This window comes from Eulemur rufifrons, chromosome 1, assembly GCF_041146395.1.
Source record: "Eulemur rufifrons isolate Redbay chromosome 1, OSU_ERuf_1, whole genome shotgun sequence".
NCBI lineage: Eukaryota > Metazoa > Chordata > Mammalia > Primates > Lemuridae > Eulemur > Eulemur rufifrons.
In genome coordinates this window covers 25,639,083-25,652,198 of record NC_090983.1, presented here as the reverse complement: position 1 = coordinate 25,652,198, position 13,116 = coordinate 25,639,083, and the positions used below count along the sequence as shown (strand labels likewise).

The 13,116-nt window shown below is 41.5% G+C and overlaps 1 protein-coding gene across 1 annotated transcript; it reads right to left on the bottom strand.

The window, feature by feature from the left end:
• Window positions 1-9,591: 9,591 nt before the first annotated feature.
• Window positions 9,592-11,394, bottom strand: LOC138383025 (gamma-crystallin A). The gene is made up of 3 exons (XM_069467822.1): window positions 11,386-11,394; window positions 11,041-11,283; window positions 9,592-9,864 (listed from the first exon to the last, which is right to left on the bottom strand). Exons 1-3 carry the CDS (start codon window positions 11,392-11,394, stop codon window positions 9,592-9,594), a joined length of 525 nt encoding a protein of 174 aa, XP_069323923.1.
• Between the last annotated feature and the right edge of the window lie 1,722 nt (window positions 11,395-13,116).

The following is a 13,116-nucleotide window of genomic DNA, read 5'->3' as shown; positions in this document are numbered from 1 at the left end:
GGGACTGGGGGAACGTCGCTGTATATATAGCAGCCCTGACTGCTGCCTCCACAGGAAATCACACAAAAGGGCCCATTTCGGTGAGTAAGGGGATTTGCAAGCTCCCCGCTCTCCCTCCCCCGGGTCATTGGGGTTGGCTGAATGGTTTACTCTCATTCTTTCTGGTAGGTTCGGGTTGTTCTAATTCACTGAAGCTGTTGTTGCCATCAAAATGAAAAGAGTCTTTACTCTTAGTTGAGCAAAAGGATGAGCGAAATTCTATCCCCATGCTTTTATTTTATAGCTTACTCTGCTTAACTGACTTCTCAAAGGTCATGAAACTAAGCAATGGATTCTGCTCAGGGATTGGTGGTGGTTTTTTTTTTTTTTTTTTTTAGCCAGACTTTAAATAACAAGAAATCTTAAGGACGAGGGAGGGAATCAGGTGAAGTAAACTGTGAAAGTGCTTTGAAAACCGTAAAGCTTAGTTCAAATTCAAGATTCTGTGACCGTCATTGTTGTTATTTTGGGGCTTATCTGGAATAAAATTGATACTGGACTGGAAATTCATAGGATCCTGGAGGGTGGGAATTCTCTCTTGTTCATTTCTGACCAGAGCTGAGCCTGAGAGCATAGGATTCGCACATGGTAGGCCCTCCACACTTGGCTTTGACCTGAACAAAAGAAGACAGCTGTGGCCTTTCTCCCTTTCTCACATCTCCTGAGGGCCTAAATCCTTCCATCTGCTGGGGGCTGTCCGGAGCCCAGCTTGCTCTTTGGTGTCCCTGCCCTGCTTTAATTGTCACCGCCAAGTGGCTGATAGGTCTCCTTGAAGGATGGGACCAAATTGGGGCTCAGAGTTGAAATCTCTTCCCGACAGACGGACATTCTACAGTGGGAATAGCTGGATTAGCCTTGGTAAGTGGAGTTAATGCATAGCCTTCATCCCTGCCACCGTGAACACTCTGTTAATGAGCTCACTGCAATACTAGGGTGGCTGCTGGCAGAGGCTGGCTGACATCAAATGACCAAATCATTCGGTCTACTTGATTGTGTAGTGCCTCTTTCATGGTGGATGCCCTCCACTGGGCATTAACATGGAATACAACCATCTTCACACTTTGTGCTCACTCCCATCTCTCCATACACTTGCCTCTATCCCAGACCTTCGTATCCCCACTCTTCTAATCTTTCTCCTTCCAGGCCCCGGACCAGCCAGCCAAGCCACTCGTATGTGCTCAATTATTCCACATATGTCCTGACCTCAGGCTACTTTTCTGTCCACACAGAGAGGATGACCAGGTGCACTGCCTCCAGGTTGGGAGGATTTCCCTCACTGCTGTTTTTAGGACCACTTCCAAGTGAGCTGTTAGGCAGCAGTACTCCATTTTTGGCTTACACCCACATACCAAGTCAATCCATCAGTGAACCAAGCTCAGCCTTTTTCCTCCTCTGTCAGCTGGCCAGAAGGGATCCTTGCATGCATTAGTAAGTGTGAGCTGAGAGACAGCTAGTGCAATAGTGGCGACCTCAGGGAACTCTAGGGCTAGAATTCATGCTCCTGCATTGCCCTGGAATTCGCTGTGGGCTGCCACCACGGAGGAGAGTAACCTTGGGCAGGGTACCTCCCTGCAGCAGAGGAAAACTCCTGGAGACAAACTCAGCTGTATGCTGTGAGCATGTGGGGAAAGGAGTTTTCCACGTGGGAGTCTGGGTAACCCACTGCAGTGTCCACTAGAAGAAGGAAATAAGAATCAATTATCATCCTGCCAGCTGAGATAACCACAATTAACGTTTTGGTGTTTTATCTTCCTGGCTTTTACATATGTAAAAGCCATGTGTGGTTGTATAGTATTATTTATACAGTATAGCATACTTTTGTTTTTTTCTAAGTCATTTTTTAAATGAAGTGATTAGTAATACTGATTAAGGTGATCATATTAACCTTTTAATGAAAAATTATTTTTTGGTGATGAAAGAGTCTGAATGAAAAGTCATTCTGGACTGTCTATTGGTTCGCTATACCCAATAGGCCTAGTCAGTCCTCAAGAGAGGATCATTCAGCCAATGGGCTCACTAAAAAATATAAACAGTCTTTCATGTGCTGAAAGTTCTAACCCTTAAAGAGAACAAACTCACAAGCCTTTTTTATATAAGACCCCAAATATGCAGTGTCATTCACAGGTGAGTGTGTGAGGATGATGATAAAATATCAACTAGTGAGCATTAATCTGATTTCAAATTATCCAGGTTTTGATCTGTGGTATGAAGTTATATGATGTGGACCCTAGAGAAACATCCTTTAAGTCACACAAACTCACCCCATCTCTGGCTCTGATGCACAGAGAAATCAGTAATCCTATGAAGGAAAGATAAATTAAGTATCAGGAACACAAAGTCAGGATGTCATTGATTCTAACAGAAGAAATTTAAAGACGAAACATATTTCAGCATCAGTTGTGACTCTGGTTAAAGGGCCCACCTTGCCATGTGTCTTCCCCGAGTGGTGGAGTCCTGTTTTCTCTGGAGCCCCTGGAGGTATCGCCTCCCCTACAGACGGGCAGCTCACAGGGGATCCGGGGTCTTTCATAGGTGTGGGGATTGGATGAGGGGAAGATGTCCTTGAGAGGAATTGATCCTGGATGTGGAATTAGTCTTCGGAGTCCTAACACCGGGCCTCTGTTGCCATCTGGTACACCCTTACCCTATGGGAGTAGTGATGAAAAATAAAAGAGAAGAAAGAAGAAATTAGTACATGCTCTAGTTTTTATGGCTTTATAGGATCTTTTATAATTTATGAAAGCCTAACTGAAGATAAAATTTGTTCAATGCTTAGATCACAAATCAGAGAACCTGTGTTTGACCTGGCATGTTAATGTACATTATATTCAAGAAGCAGAATGATGTGTAATTACCTTGGGTTTTCACCATAGTTTTTACAATGAAATAACTACTTTCTACCCACTTCCCACGAGACTGGTGGCTTTCTCTCCTGGCAAGAGCAGGGACCCTAATATCCTATGGACCCCAAGGATCCCAGTTGCCTCAAAGTTTCCAGGTGCATGGCAGCTAGCGTTTCCAGATAACTCCCATAAATAGCTGATACCCCCAATCCAAGCAGCTTGTGTATCCCCCCACTGACTCATGCTACCCTAGAGAGAGGGCCCTCCAGAGTGGGTGAGGGTCCCTCTATTAGAACAGAACCCACACTGTACCCCGCAGGTACACAGGCCCTAGCATGACTCTCCATGGGATTATAGAGTATGGGGTGGCTACAGGCTGGCTCTGGCCCATTCCTTGGCCTATGCCCTGTGACAATGGAGAATTTATCCCAATGTCTTGCATAACCAGTGGCAGGCCTAAGGAGCCTTCAGGCAAACTATTATATTAAGACATATTGGGGAATCAAATAAAATACCTGGAAATAAAATGTCGGTTCAAGAAGTTGGTGAGAGAGCTTGCTTCTCATCTGCTGATTTCAAAGTCATGGGAATGTCTGGGCCTCACATCAGAGGCCTACACCCAAGTGCTCTCAGTTGTGTAATCAGTTTGTAATGTTGGAGTTTCAGGCACCTGGGCTGGGGATAGGGTAGGGGCAGTGATGCTTTCAGGACCTGCACCTTTGCTTGGTGGAGGAGTCAGTACTTGCAAATGACTCCACTGGTTCAACCTACCCTGCTTGTCCCCTGGCATGCCTTTTGCATTGTTTCCTCTAGAGTTTTTTTTATGTTAACTAGTTGCCTAGTTAACAACTCCTGTGAAATTGTTGACTAGGCACTGTTTGTGGAGAACCCATTCAGGGGAGCGATGGCTACACACATCCACAGGTACTTCTGTAGTTTCTGTTACTGCTTGTGGAAAGTCATGTAACTTCCCCAGGCCTCAATTTCCCCATATATTAATAGGAATGACTGTGAAAATAAAATGAGATAATGGATGTGAAAGTACATGGTAAATTGTAAATTAATACTAATGATTTAAACAAGTCATATATACATACTGTTAAAGATGGTAAGGCAGCCTTTGTACAAAGGGAGCCTGGAGATACGAATAGGGACAATGGCAATGGGGTCTTGCAGTGAACAGAGATTGGACTTAACTCTGACATTAACAAGGACAAGTGGGGATTTATAACCAAGGAGCAGGGTGGGGGTCGGTGGATGGAAAATTACTGAGAGGAAACACGAAGGATAAGGGGTTTCTAGTTAAGCTGACTCGATCGGATGATTGCTGAAGGCTGGCCAGGGTGGTCACATATGGTGGGTGGGAGATACTCACTAAACTGACTTAGGAGGATTCTTGCTCAAACTGGATTTAACTAGAGAGGGAAGCCCAAGGTGGTACCTAGATAAAGCAAAGGACTCAGAGGAGCCTAACTAAAGTTTCGGTCAAAGGGAAGAGTTTTGTCACTATTTTAATAAATACTAAAGATTATGATATTAATAGTCTCTATAGATCAATTAATCATATGTGTTTCTGGGCTTTGAGGTGATGGTGTACACTTTTGCTTATGGTATAGAGACTAAATGTGATCAATGGATACTTTCATATATTGGAAGACTTTGGTTCAATTTTTTGCAAAGGTCTTCTGTTCTGTTTGGTGATTTTGATATCACAGTCAAATGATGACTGTGGGGATGAGTGACCTAGGTGAAGATTGTGCAGGTGGAACAGAGGGAGTCGTTGAAGTCCACCCATGCTTGTGGCTCATGTACCTGCCCCAGCATGGAGCATCCAGCTCTTGCTGTTCCCCTGTATGCACCAAATTGCTGTGGCTGAAGCAGGACTGTAGGTTGGAGTAGTCACTGCTGCACTCACAGGAAGTAGTCTGCAATGGAACATGCCAATCGTCAGGGAAATCCTCCCGGGAACCTGTTATCATGAATTGGTGACAAGCCCCTCTTCTAAACCCACCTCACAGTGGCCAGTGCACTGTGGATGCAGAACCCAGTGTTGTTCATCAGAGGCGTGTGTGTGTGTGTGTGTGTGCGCGTAATTTTGTATCAGTTCCATCAGGGGATTTCAGCCTGATTTGGCTAACAGCAGAATTTCTCACTTTTTATCTTCTCTGTATCATTAATGCAACTTTTTTGTGTTTTAACTTTTGTTTATTCTATTATAGCTGTATATCATTTCTATAAAAGTGAAAATAAAATGAGATAATGAATGTGAAAGTACATGGTAAATTGTAAAGTAATACTTATGATTTAAAAAAGTCATATATACATACTGTTAAAGATGGTAAGGCAGCCTTTGTTCAAAGGGAGCATGGAGATACGAATAGGGACCTTTGGAGGTCTTTGAAGAGTTGGAAAAGGAGAGCCAATATATAAAGAACAAGTCAAAGAAAATGCCCTCATCCTCACTGTTTTATTGAACTCTTATGGTTAAGTAGAGAAATACTGGGAGTAGACAAAATTCACCCTGAAAACTATGGGTATCTGTTTTAAATTTTGGCAGCCAAGAAAGGCTAACTAGGGAGAATTTTTTTTTCTCATTTTGCTTTCTAAACTCAACATGTCTATAATAATCTGGGCCAAGGGAAGGGAGCTGTTCTCTAAGCCTGGAGCACCTTCCCTTCCCCTGAAACTTGCCAAATCCCACCCAGTCTTCAAGGCAGTTCAGATCCCTCTTCCTAGGAAGTCTCCTCTCAGAACCACCCCTCACTCGTCTCTCCCTTCTCCAAATCTACATCACCTCATTACTGCCCAGCTTAGTACTTAAGCATTGTCTTTCTCATGTCTTTCTCATGTAGAGAAATAGAACTATATTTTATTAGTCACCCAACAGATTTCATCTGGAAGATGTATAGCTGGTTACCAGAGAGCTAGGAAAAGAAGTCTTGCTCAAAGAGATAAGCTGAGCCTGCAGCAAAACCACAAATCTTGCATATTTAGTATTGATAAGATTCACAGCTTTTTGATAATATGATCATTTTTGTATTTATAATTTATCCCATGTATTCCTTCAACAATAAAAATCTTTATTGTTTAAGATATGGTCAAGGCATTTTAAAATTAGCTTTATTGAGATATAATTCACATACTATCATCTATTTAAAGTATATAATTCAATGGTTTTAATGTATTCACAGATTTTCGCAACCATTACCACAGTCAATTTTAGAACATGTTCATCATCACAATGAGAAACCCCATATTCTTTAGTTATCGACTCCCTTATCCACCCATCCTCCCAGCCCTAAGGAACCCCTAATCTACTTTCTGTCTCTATAGACTTTCCTCTTCTGGGTATTTCATATAAATGAAATCACATAACATGTAGTCTTACATGACTGGCTTCTTTCACTTAGCATAAAGTTTTCAAGGTTCATTCATGTTGTAGCATGTATCCATGCATCATTCCTTTTTATGGCCAAATAATATTTCATTGTATGAATATATTATATTTTGTTTATCCAATAATGCATTGACATTTGGACATTTAGATTGTTTCTATCTTTTGGCTATTGTCAATGGTACTACTGTGAACATTTGTGTATAAGTTTTTGTTTGAAAACCTATTTTCAATTCCTTTGATATATACCTAGGAATGGAATTGCTGGGTCATTAGGTAACTCTATGTTTAACTTTTTTAGGAACTGCCAAAGTGTTTTTCACTGAGTCTGCAACATTTTACATTCCCACCAACAATTTATGGAAGTACCAATTTCTCCACATCTTCACCAACATTAGTTATTTTCTGTTTTTGGTTTTTTAAAAAATATAGCCATCCTAGTGGATATTAAGTAGTATACCGCTGTGATTTTGATTTGAATTTCCCTAATAACTAATGATGTTGACTATCTTTTCACTTGCTTTTTGATCATTTGTATATTTTTTTTTTGGAAAAATGTATATTCAAGTCCTTTGCCCATTTTATTGTTAAGTTATAAAAGTTCTTTATATATTCTGGATACTAGAACCTTACTGTATATATGATTTATAAATATTTTCTCTCATTCTGTGAGATATCTTCTCACTTTCTTTATAGTGTCCTTTGATGCATAAAAGTTTTTAATTTTGATGAAGCTAATTTTTTTTATTTTGTTGCTTGTGCTTTTGGAAGAAATGTTTAAGAAATTATTGCCTAATAAAAACTCACAAAGATGTGTGCCTATGTTTCTTTCTAGAAATTTTATAGGCCGGGCGCGGTGGCTCACACCTGTAATCCTAGCACTCTGGGAGGCCGAGGCGGGAGGATCGCTCAAGGTCAGGAGTTCAAGACCAGCCTGAGCAAGAGTGAGACCCCGTCTCTACTAAAAACAGAAAGAAATGATTTGGATAGCTAAATATCTATATAGAAAAAATTAGCCGGGCATGGTGGCGCATGCCTGTAGTCCCAGCTACTCGGGAGGCTGAGGCAGAAGGATCACTTGAGCCCAGGAGTTTGAGGTTGCTGTGAGGTGGGCTGACGCCACGGCACTCTAGCCCGGGCAACAGAGCGAGACTCTGTCTCAAAAAAATAAATTAAAAAAAAATACAAATTTTATAATTTGAGTTCTTATATTTAGATTTTTTTTTCCATTTTGAGTTAATTTTTATGTATGATGTGAGACAGGGATCCAGATTTATTCTTTTGCATGTGGATATCCAGTAGTCCCAGCACCATTTATTAAAAAGATTATTTATGGCCGGGCGCTGTGGCTCATGCCTGTAACCCTAGCACTCTGAGAGGCTGAAGTGGGAGGATTGCTTGAGGTCAAGAGTTTGAGATCAGCCCGAGCAAAAGCGAGACTCCATCTCTACTAAAAATAGAAAAACTAGCCGGGCGTGCTGGTGTGTGCCTCTAGTCCCAGCGACTCGGGAGGCTGAGGCAGGAAGATCACTTGAGCCCAGGAGTCTGAGGTTGCAGTGAGCTACACAATGATGCCACTGCACTCTACCCGGAGTGACAGAGCAAGTTTCTGTCTCAAAAAAGCAAACACAAAAAGATTTTTTATTTCCCATTGAATGGTCTTAGCACTTTTATCAAAACTCAGTTGAATATAGACTATGGGTTTACATCTGGACTCTGAATCCTATTCCATTCATCTATATGTCTATCCATATTACAGTACCTCACTATCTTGATTACCACCATTATTATGTGGTAAGTTTTGATATAGGGAAGTGTGAATACTCCACTTTTTGTTCTTTCTCAAGATTGTTTTGGCTATTCTGGGGTCCCTTGCAATTCTATATGGATTTTAGAATCAGCTTATTTTTTACAAAAAAGTCAACTGGGACGAAGTATTATTTTTGCTTATATAAATTTGTAAATGGAGCTAATATTCTGTGATATGAGCTCTACTATAGTGGAAAAAATCCCAGAGACATGCAGGATAGCAAATATTAATACCTTATACTGCATCATTGTGTCTTAATAAAAATTCATAATGGAGTCCAAAATAAAGATAACCATATTGTGATTTTGAATTTTAGGAGGCAATGGGGTTTATTAAGTAAGTTCTTACATTTACATTTATATAATAATGTAAAGGTAACAAAATGTGTTCCTAATCTTTTCCCATCTTTTCATCATAATTATCCTGGCATTTAGTTAGGAGGGAATTTGTCATCACTTTTAGTTTTCAATGAAGTAATTTAGGCACAAAGAAGGTAAGAAATGACTTGCTCAACAAGTCATGGGTAACAAACCATCAGGTTTACCTGAGAGGGAAGGGCTTTCTGGTGTGGAAGACTTGAGGTGCTAAGAGGAAATGGGGCTGAGTTGGTCACTCTACTCATAAGCAGCAGAGACAGCAAAAGGAATCAGGCTGTTTCACTCTTAGTTTAACACTTTTCCTAAAGTAAGACCTAACCAGGCTGGGTGTGGTGGCTCATGCCTGTGATCCTAGCACTATGGGAGGCCGAGGTGGGTGGATCGTTTGAGCTCAGGAGTTCAAGACCAGCCTGAGCAAGAGTGAGATCCCGTCCCTACTAAAAATAGAAGAAATTAGCTATAAAACTAAAATATATACAAAAAATTAGCCGGACATGGTAGCGCATGCCTGTAGTCCCAGCTACTTGGGAGGCTGAGGCAGGAGGATCGCTTGAGCCCAGGAGTTTGAGGTTGCTGTGAGCCACGCTGACACCACGGCACTCTAGCCTGGGCAAGAGTGAGACTCTGTCTCAAAAAAAAAAAAAAAATAAAAAGACTTAGCCGGGCAGGCTTGGCCTTCTCTGCTTTGGGAAATTCTCTTTAAAACTCCTCTCTTTCCTAATCTTGTCTGAGACCTCACCTATCTTAATCCCTCCAGCAAGCCCTTGTCTTTGGTGTCCCAGCCACGAGCCACAAAGGGTTCTGTATTTCCTACTTTCTATGGGCTCTAACAGTTTTTTGTTATGTTCATCTTTTCTGTCTCCTTCAGACTGTAGGTCATGGAAGGCAGAAACAGTCGCTTCTCCCTCCTTCCCATGACAAGAATGGATACTCCATAAATACTGTTGCCTGACCAACAGGAAGTAAGTGGACATTTAAAACATCTTTCAGGGTCAGGTAAGTTGCCTGGGGTGATCATTTGTTAGAATTCCATTATTATTTAAAGATAAGCAAGAGCCACTTAGTGCCAGGAGCACAATTTGTATATTTATTGTGTTTCTATGTGGATCATAACAAGAAAAGCACAGCCTAGTACAAATCGATGACCCGCCTCAAAGAGCCCACTCTGGCATCCATGGCACCCCAGTCCTGGTGCCGCCTGTAGTCCCCGGGCCTCAGCAGGTACTGCCTCCCGCGGTAGTTGGGCAGCTCGTAGAGGACCCAGCAGCCCTCCAGCACGTGGAGGGAGTGGATCTCATGGACATGGAAGCGATCCTGGATGCAGGAACAGTCTTCAGTGAGCTCGGACACGAGGCCTCGGTAGTTCTCTCTCTCGTACAGCCTTAACCTGTGAGAGCTGGTCTGTTGTGACAATAAACAAAAGAAGAAAAATAAACCGTGTGCATCCTTGCTGTCAACAAAAGTGATACAATCAGCCTGCATCTTCATGAAGCATCAATTCAAACTGTCTTGTAAAATATGTTTCTTCCCTAATCTCACTTTTTACACTGTTGTTCCATCCAGTTAGGAAGAGTATTAAAATAAAGATGACCTGATCAGTGAACTGTAGATCTTACGGAAGAAACAAACATTGAAATACAGGGAATAAAGGTGTGTCCTTTGTAAGCAAACGTCTGTCACAATTGTGGTTAGTGAGGGTGCAGAGGATTTCAACTCCCATTTCCATTATGACTCCATATCACTGAGTCTTATCAAACTTGTTTTAAAGTCACTTTTTTCATTTATAACATACAATGATTTATATTTACACTGAGTCCACATCTTTTCAAATGAAATTTTGCCAAGTCATTTGTACCATTGTCATTTTTTCCCCCAAAGAAATGTCTGTTTTATTTACATCTCTTTGTGCATCTGCAAATTTTTCTAGCCTAAATTTGATTTCAGTTCTTAAAACTCCTTGCCACAACCACATAATCTGATGCCATCAGAAAGCGTAAACACATACCCTGCATGATTAAAAGACATTAAGCAGCACTTTGGTGAGGACCGTGTTCTGTGAAATCCTAATCAATTATCTGTCTCTGTTCCTGGTAACAAACTAGTTGAAAATGACTCCTGGAAAATATGGAGCCAGACAAGCTGAAATGTGTTGTTCTGGGTTCTAGATTAATATGTTATAGAATGTAGTAAAAAAATTACCAACACAGTTAGAATACGTTATACCTATTAACATATTGTTCTTTCATAGTCTGTTAATTTTTGATCCTTAAAAAAGATTAAAAATATATCTATTATCTAGATACACTTTTATTACTGAACAAGGCAGTTGTTATTTAGAAATTAGGGTCACCTAGAGGTTTCCAAGTTTAGAGACTATGTTGTGATTTCTTGTGCCCTAAAACAATATTGTTGTCCTTAAGTAAGACAAGAGATTACTGTCACATTTTTTTTAATGCTTGAGAGTCAGGCCTTGCTTTCTTTACTGCAAACACTGAGTTGGAACAGACTTTTACAAACAGGATTTGGTGGCCACGGATCGCTGATGCTTTCGCATCAGCCGGGTTGAAGAAGACTCACATAAGGAATTCTGTGGCAGGAGCGGATGGAGTCGCTGAGGCCCATCCACTGCTGGTAGTCGGGGTAGTCGCCGCGCCGCAGGAGGTACTGGTGGCCCTGGTAGTTGGTGCGCTCGTAGAGCATCCAGGAGCCACCGTCCACCCGGATGGAGTTGCAGCGGCTGAAGTAGGCCTGTAGGTTGGGGCAGTCGCTGATGCACTCATAGCAGCGGCCCTGGAAGCCCCGGTCCTCGTAGAAGGTGATCTGCAGTGGAAAACAAGGTGACAGCAGGCAGTCAGCTGGAAGGTACATCCCCACACACCACAGACACCTGATAGACATGGCTCGGCCCCTCCACGGGCTCACCTTCCCCATGGCTGTCGACAGCGGATGACAGCGTTCTAGTACGAGGGGGACAAAGCGGCAGCTGGTATATATAGCAGGATGGCTGCTGTGTTGGCAAGAACAACACAAAAGGGACCTGGGGGTAGTGCGAAAGGGGATTTCTGTGTTCTTTTTTTTTTCATCTGGGATCATGGGGCAGGGGGCGCTCTCTCTGGCATTTTCGAGTTGTCCTCACTAGCTCCAGTGAAAGGTATTAAAGTCAGCAGAGCCATTATGACCTTGGAGACAAAGGGCGCACTTCTCATCCTATGCAGCTCGCTGGAAATACATTACATGCCCAGCATTCTGCAATGTTTGCCCATAGAAACTGCTGAGATGGAAGTTGGTGGTTCCATCTAAGGTAACTCACGAGAAGCATATGGGTTCCGGAAGGACTTAAAGTGTGAAGGAGCAACACAAAAGTCCCAAACAAAAAATCCTCTGATTAAAAGACAATTACATTTCTTAAATTACTTCCTTAGCATGATAAAAAATATTTTGCATATACTTATGTAGGAAAAAAAAGATTAGAACTTTGTATGCGCCAACATGTCAATCATGGTTATCAACGAATGGCAAGATTGTAGATCTTAGTTTTACGTTTTTATCTCTTCTTTTTGATGGTTTCTATTTCCTTAATTTTCTATTATAGATACACATTACAATTTCATGAGATGAAAAGAATAAAATCAATTTTTAAATATAGGACTTTGAGGTGCTGTTGAAAAGCAGTGAATTTTGAAAATACGTATATTTTGTCTTGAGATTAAACACTTCTTGAGCTAAAAATAAAGATATCTTCTGAGAGTCTGTGGCAGGCTCAAAGAGCAGGAAAATATACAGGATCCTTCCACTTCCCTACGCCCGCTACTGGTCTTCTAACATTGCTTTTTGTTTTTAAAGTTACCATGATGATTTGTCTGTGTTTTCCCTTCCAATAGTGTCACTGTTGCATTGAACTCAGGTGACTGCCCGAAGAGCTTTCTCTCCATTGCTGCCAACATATTGATTTAGAAGCACTCCTCAGACGTGCAGGGGCAGAGGATGTCTCCAAACCTCAAATCGTCTTTTGTCATCCCACATGTATGTAGGAAGATGAAATCAAGTGCTTTAGATCTGTGAAGGGATTCTAAAAGGGTCTGATCACGCTAGCAATATGTTCACAATGTCAGCTGTGAAAATCTTCATGCAGCAAGTAAAGCAAATGTGCAGAAAGTAAAAGGAGAGACAGCAATAGCTACAAACAAAACATATTCTCTTACAACTAGCAGAGCTAGAAAGAAGAAAACTGGGCAAAGTCGTATGAAGCTAGACACCTGGCAGTGTATGCAGGGACCACAGGTCACTGATCCCTCCTGTGCCTCCCTCCTACCGCTGCAGGCCTGGTGGTTAATCTTAGTTACAACCATAATCAAATGTAGTGTGGAAAAGGTTGCATTGGTCTCCCCAGCCATCCCCATAATGAGAATACACTACCAATTTCAGTAGAAGTCTACAAATCCCACCGTGTTTTTGTACATGCTGATGAAAACTATTCTGCAAACAGATGACACACCAAAACCTTAAGAAAGGTATAATCTGTACTGACATTCATTTGATCAAATTGGTATTACATACCTTGACAGGCTAGGCCATGTGCCTAATCAGCATTTTGGAAAGGTACTGAAAGACTGAAACATTTTCTTTTTCGAGTGGTCATTCTATTCTACTGAA